The sequence below is a fragment of the Scylla paramamosain genome, chromosome 15, assembly GCF_035594125.1.
Source record: "Scylla paramamosain isolate STU-SP2022 chromosome 15, ASM3559412v1, whole genome shotgun sequence".
Lineage (NCBI taxonomy): Eukaryota > Metazoa > Arthropoda > Malacostraca > Decapoda > Portunidae > Scylla > Scylla paramamosain.
Window position 1 is genome coordinate 12,103,512 of NC_087165.1, and position 7,500 is coordinate 12,111,011.

A 7,500-nucleotide genomic window follows, 5' to 3' on the forward strand; every position below is an offset into this window, starting at 1 on the left:
AAAGTTGTTTGGAGATATTTTTGTCGAATTTCCAGATGTCACGATGAAAATTAGATCGAAAAAATTTTGATATTATATAATGGTGAACAAGTTTTTGCTTAGTTGAAGAACAGTCTTGGCACTAAAAGTCTTAAGTTCCATTCCTGGGCCGCCTTTTTTTCCTATATAGGACGAGAATAGGATGAATTCAATCAAGGTTTGGATGCCTTGTGATGAGAAGAAGGTTGAGGAATGTACGCATCCATTCCAGCCGCTACCACTTCTGTTATGCTCTCAGTACAAAAAGACGTGACTCTACCACAAAAACAGTAATCTTTCCAAGGAAAATCAAAATATTACCTTCTTAAGTGTCCGCAGATAGTAAAGACAAAACGCCAGAGAAAATCTGCACTGGGGGATCCTGAAGAGATATGAGAATGATACGATAAAATATAGATATGAGGCGGTGATCAGAGGAACCAAATGGATAAGACAGTGTTATAGCATAAACAGAAAAATTACAAGTCAAAATGTCTAAAATTATTGCTTCTTCTTCTATAATAATAATGATAATAATAATAATAGTAATAATAATAATAATAATAATGATAATGATAATAATAATAATAATAATAATAATAATAATAATAATAATAATAATGATAATAATAATAATAATAATAATAATAATAATAATAATAATAATAATAATAATAATAATAATAATAATAATGATAATAATAATAAAAATATTAATAAAGATATTATTAAGGACAATTATTATTATTATTATTATTATTATTATTATTATTATCATTATTATTATTATTATTATTGTTATTATTATTATTATTACTATTATTATTATTATTATTATTATTATTATTATAGAATATTACATTTATCATGTCGTAGTAGTGGAAGCACCAGCAGTTGTAGTAGCGTTAGTTGTAATAGTAATAATAGAAGTTGTTGTTGTAGTAGTAGTAGTAGTAGTAGTAGTAGTAGTAGTAGTAGTAGTAGAAGTAGTAGTAGTAGTAGTAGTAGTAGTAGTAGTAGTAGTAGTGGTAGTAGTAGCAGTAGCAGTAGCAGAATAGAGGTGAGAGAAAGGTAAAATTCTTCTGCAGAGAGGCCGAGGGAGGAGGAGAGGCATGCAGTTAAAGATCAGCAGAACAATTGGCATAAAAAAAGCGTTAGAAGATAACAAGAGATGTAACACTGCAACGATGAGAAAGAGGCTGAAGACAGTCAGTTAGAGGAGAGGTGCTGATAAGACGGAAAGCTTTTGATTCCACCCTGTCTAAAAGAGCGGTATTAGTGGAACCCCTCATACATGTGAAACATACTCCATACAAGGACGGAAAAGGGCCCTGTACAAAGCTAGCTTCTAGGGTGGTCAGAAAAACTGTCGGAAATGACTTACAGCGCCTAACTTCATAGAAGCTGTTTAACAAGAGATGAAATTAGAAGTAAAGGACAGAGCGAGGATGTTCAGTGTAGAAGAGTGTGGCAGTTGAATGTCATTGAAGAAGAGGGGGATAGTTACCTAAAATGTTGTGTTGAGCTGATAAATGGAGGAACTGAATTTTTAAGGTACTGACCAATAAATACTAGTTTGCTTTTCACCAGTCAGAAATTTTAGAGAGATCCGAAGTAAAGCGTTTTGTGGTTTCCTTGCGTGAACCGTTTATTTCCTGAAGGACTGGAAATCTACAGAAAGATGTGGAAAAAATACAGAGTTTTTTTTATTTTTTTATCAGAGAAAGAGTTGATAGGACAAGAAGTTTGTTTTAGAATATCATTGATGAATAATGGGAAGAGAGTGGGTGACACGACGGAACACTGTGGAACTCCACTGTTAATAGGTTTAGGAGAACAATGACTGTCTATCACAGAAGCAATACAACGGTCAGAAAGGAAACTTAAGGTGAAATTATAAAGAGAAGGATAGAAGCCGTAAGAGGGTAGTTTGGAAATGAAAGCTTTCTGCCAGACTTTATCATACGCTTTTGATGTGAGTAAGGGAACATTAAAAGTTTCATCAAAATCTCTAAAAGAGGATGACCAAGACTCAGTAAGGAAAGCCAGATCACCAGTAGAGTGACCTTGACGGAACTCTTGACGGAACTTGACGGAACTCTTGCCGGAATTCTGGCGATCAGAAAGATTTTGAATTGATAGATCTTTAAGAATCTTCCTGATGAGAATAGATTGAATAGCTTTAGATAGGAAGGAAATTAAAGCAATATGGCGGTAGTCTGGGGGATTAGAACAGTCACCATTTTCAGGATCTGGCTGAATGTAGGTAAACTTCCAGCAAGAAAGAAAGGTAGATGTTGATAGAGAGAGTTAAAGAGTTTGATTAGGCAAGGTGCAAGCACGGAGGAACAGTTTCAGAGAACAACAGGAGGGACCCCATCCCGTCCATAAGCCTTTCGAGGGATTAGGCCAGCGAGGGCATGGAAAACATAATTGCGAAGGACCATAATGGGCAGCATGTAGTCAAAGGGAGGAGAAGAGGGAGGAATAACTCCTAAATCGTTCAAGTTAGAGTTTTTTAGCGAAAGTTTCAGCGAAGAATTGAACTTTAGAAATAGATGAGATGGCAGTGATACATCAAATTGAAATAAAAGAGGGAAAGAAGAAGCAAAGTTATTGGATTCTTTTGGGTAGGATCTAGAAGTCACAAGGGGTGTTAGATCTTGAAACATTTTGAGTTTATATTAATGAAGGAGTTTTGGCTAGTTGGAGAACAGACTTGGCATGATTACGAACAGATATATAATGCTCATGAGATTCAGGTGATGGAAGGTCAAGTATTTTTTGCGGGTCACCTTTCTACCATGTATAGCAGGGGAACAGGCTGTGTTAAACCAAGGTTTGGAATGTTTAGGCCGAGAGAAAGTGAGGAATGTACGCCTCCAAGGCAGACACTGTCACCTCTGTTATGCGCTCGGCACACAGAGACGGGTCTCTGACACGGTAGTAGTAGTCATTCCAAGGAAAATTAGTAAAAACCTCCTCATGTCTCTTTAATTAGCATAGGCAAAATGCCAGAGGCACCTTTGCTTTGGGGGAGTCCTGAGGAGGGATCGGAGCGATAGGAAAAGACAGATATGAGACTGTGATCGAAGATAGGTAACAGCATAAGTAGAGGATTAGAGGTTAGGGAAAGGTGAAGAATGTTGTGCGTATCCGAGGAGCGTGTTGCACGAGTTGTTCTGGGTCATGGAGGCTAGTTCACCAGCATGGCCAGTGAAAGGATAGGAAAGACAAAACTGTTGGTGAACATTGAAGTCTAGGAAAAAAAAAAAAAAAAAGAGGTCTCCGTGAAAAGGAAGAAAGTCAGAATGTGGTCCTGTTTATAAGTTAAGTAGTTTAAGAAGTTTTAATAGTTATATATATATATATATATATATATATATATATATATATATATATATATATATATATATATATATATATATATATATATATATATATATATATATATATATATATATATATAACAAGTAGCAAAGAAATATATTTATAGGTTCATTACAACCTGAAAAATTACTATCACTGTTCAAAGAAACATTGGGATAATACAAAAAAAAAAAAAAAATTACCTGATAATAGAAATTAAGAATAGTATGTATGATAAGAAAGAGGATAACGACAAAATACCTGCGTGGATGAGATGGTAATAGCAAGGCAGCAATAGTGAAGACCACTACCACCCTCATTGTGCCCACTGCTTACTTCCAGTTCTTCGGTGGAATAGTAACAAATACAGTTGCGGGAGCTTTTAGTACAGGTGAGTGTTCACTGGTATTGCAAAGAGTGAGGCTGCTTCGTGGTCAGGTGTGCTCGTTACTCTGTGCAGCAGGTGTAGTACTTGGCAGACAAATGTGGCCGTGATATGAACACGTGTGTGTTTGTGTGTGTGTGTGTGTGTGTGTGTGTGTGTGTGTGTGTGTGTGTGTGTGTGTGTGTGTGTGTGTGTGTGCGTGTGTTTGTGTGTGTGTGTGTATAGGTGTGTGTATATATATATATATATATATATATATATATATATATATATATATATATATATATATATATATATATATATATATATATATATATATATTCCATTATTCTTATATATATTTCCATTATTTCTTATGAAAAAAAGTAATTTAGGAATTTGAACTTCTCGGAGCCCGAACACCCTCCGAGAACGAATTAAATACTGATTTCGAGATGCCACTGTATAAATTCAATACAAACTTTTTTCTTTTATTTTTAATGAAGTACTTCACGTATACACGGAAGTGTCTTCACCACAGCACTGATCATTCAGTGACTTGGAGAAACCAGTTGTGCTGAACTACAGGAGGCTATAATTACTACAAAAAAGTTTTTTTTTTTTTTGCGTCGATCTTTTTTTTTTATTCATTAACTCACCTCCTTACTTACTTTTTTTTTTATTTATTACTATTTAATTCATTAATTTCACTCACTCTGTGCCTTTCATGCACTTCGTTCGAATTACTTCACTCACTCGCTCGCCGCGAGCCAGTCAAAAGTTTAAAACACTGGATAAAAATAGATAGATATAAATTACTAGAGTCGTCGAATAATTATTTTTGGAAAAATTCAAATTCCCCTCTTCTCGTCTCTTACATAACTGAGATTCTTAGAAAAAGGAGCCCACAATTAGTACTACTAGAACCCAGTTATTTAATGAATAAAGTAGTTTTGGTTTTGAGGAGAAACAAAACATCTATATACGCCCTCTCACAAGACACCACTGGCGTCGGCACCTGTGGCTGCCACTGGTTACCTCAGTGTGAAAGCGTCCGGTAACTGCAAGCGACCACCGGCTCGTGCCACCCTTTCTAATGTTTGCCAATTGAAATAATGGCGTTAAAGGAGGAGCTACTTCTATTTACCTTGTTGACCAGGACAAAGAGGAGACACTCTGGAAAGAGAAGAATACAGATGAAAGCATTAAATTCTTTCATTAAGAATGGATCAGCAGACTGAACACTTTAGTGGTTTCTGTGCTAACGAGAATAAATTCTTTACTTTATTTCGTATGATCAAACCCTAATTTCAGAAGCTTCCAATGCTGAATGTTATAATGGTGAAATCCTCAGTGGATGAATCCTAAATTGTTGAGCGTTTCTCTGATTCATAAGAAAGGTCTTCTATGTTTACCTGCTCTTTCGCTATTTTTCGTATGTTGTTTTCCTCCTCCACCGCATACGGTGGCTGAACAATGAATCTTGATGGATAAAGGACGACAGTGGCGTCACTCCGTTGTTTCGTGTTAGTGTCGTTGAAGGTTACCTGCTCGAGCAACCGTGGTGTCCTCGTATGAAGGATTTATTACAAACTATGTGAGGTAACAACTGGCACCCATCGGTGGCATTGTGTGAAAGGGCCCTATGCCCGAAACCCGATACGTAATCATAATATAGGAAACATAACAGCTGGTGGATATGCAAAATACTACCACATTCGGAGTTTCAGACAAATTGGCAGTTTTAATAATTTTTTAAACTGATACTATCGGGCTTCTCATGATTTACATGAGAGAGAGAGAGAGAGAGAGAGAGAGAGAGAGAGAGAGAGAGAGAGAGAGAGAGAGAGAGAGAGAGAGTGCCAGGAGTGAGTGTAGATTTTCATACTGTATGCATTAAATGTTACCGCAGGAGCAGATTTGGAATGATAAAGCGTTATGCAGGGTTGCCAGAGGTATGATGCCCCAGTTGTGTACAAATGTTGCATACTTTTGTTCTTTTTGTAACACTTGATGCTTTCTGTGTAAATGTGTGTGTGTGTGTGTGTGTGTGTGTGTGTGTGTGTGTGTGTGTGTGTGTGTGTGTGTGTGTACATATGTTTATATGTGTATATGTGTGTGTGTGTGTGTGTGTGTGTGTGTGTGTCTGTGTGTGTGTGTGTGTGTGTTTTGGTGGGTGGGATGGGTGTTGGTAAAGACAAATATAAAAAGCAAACATAAAAAAAAATAAGTAAATAAACAAAGATGAAGGGCCAAGCTATACGGGAGGCAAGGCCTGGAACACTGGAACACCAAAGCAATGCTTAAGCTGTAATTCGGGTGGCAGGCTTAAGGGGTGAGATAATCAGGGATAAATCTCTTCTGCTACTGATGAAATGGAAGTACTTGGTTCACGACGCCGTGGACGCTTTACTCTGATGTTCAAATATCTACATGAAAAGTTCTCCACGTTTAAAGCTGCTAAATATGCATACTAGGCGTTCATGCTTGAAACGTAATACATTTACAAGCACTTACGTTGATATTTTTATTATAAAAGACTTAAGAAGAACGTTAATTTGGGTGTTGGAATCTATATATTTGGCAAGAAGCGAAAAATAGTAAACGATAATATATTCAAATATTATTACCAGTTATCAGCTGTGACTCACAGGGTGTGTGGCTGGGACTGGATGGCGCGAGACAAAGAAGGAGGAGAAAAATACATCATGCATCCCGTACCACATTGGCAGATGCAAGGAGACACGCAAGATAGTCAAAGATATCCTTTCTTTTCTCTTTCATATAAATTTTTTTTTTTAAATCTCAAAACACCCTCATATTCATAAGTATTTCCTGTCCGAGACAACATATTTAATTATAAATAAAGTGTTGCATAAACCATAAAATTCGAGTCTTTAACTCACACACTTCATAATTTCTTGTTTTTGCCCTATCGATGTCATATATCGCAGTCATATATTTTAAGAAATACTGCTTCATCCGTGGATGTAAGTAGATAAATGAAAATGAATGAATAAAATAGTAAAAAATTTCCAGGTTCAACATATATTTGCAAGTCATACAATAGATTACAAACTATTATTATTAAGGTAATGCAAATATAGTAGACAGATTGACACTCACAAAACTCTAAGGTATCAGTATGTGATAGTATATTACAATAGTGTTACGAACATATTATGTGAAAATAAATATTATTGAACACTGATGAATATGATAATCAAACGTACTCGCAAGTGCACTCATATTCTAACCTGTGAATATATCAAAGCAAAATTAATAGCAATTAAATACTTTTGCAAGAAAATGGTTTTCCATCTCTTTCAAGTAAGCAGAAGGATTGGTCAGATGTCAGGACTCCAATTCTCAATAACATTAATATGTAAAAGAAATATGAAAAAGCGTGCTGTATTTAATAAAATTTGATATTGTTTGGAGAACTTTGTAAGCCAAAATGGTTAGGCACAGTATTTACCACTCTGTGTATTTTCACTTATCCATGTGAGAAATTCGGTAACCCTAGCGTACACTCCAGGATTCATGGGCTGGGCACATCCAACCCCGAAGGAAGTCACACCGACCAGGACGTGACGCCCATCCTCCACCACAGACAAGGGTCCTCCAGAGTCTCCAGAACAGGAGTCTTTCCCTCCCTCATCCAAACCAGCACAAATCATATTACCTGTCAAACCATTGATATTACTTGCACACGAAGCCTGATCGATGATGGGAACCTGAACTTCCAT

At 36.2% G+C, this 7,500-nt stretch overlaps 1 protein-coding gene across 2 annotated transcripts in view; it reads right to left on the minus strand.

Annotated features, from left to right (window-relative positions):
- Positions 1-6,780: 6,780 nt before the first annotated feature.
- The window catches only part of LOC135107455 (serine proteinase stubble-like), a 10,693-nt gene continuing 9,973 nt past the window's right edge, over positions 6,781-7,500 (minus strand). For both annotated transcript variants that reach the window (XM_064017333.1, XM_064017331.1), the window contains one exon: positions 6,781-7,500. This exon is cut by the window's right edge and continues 1,376 nt beyond it. In XM_064017333.1, coding sequence (XP_063873403.1) covers positions 7,213-7,500 — 288 coding nt within the window. In that variant the 3' untranslated portion in view covers positions 6,781-7,212.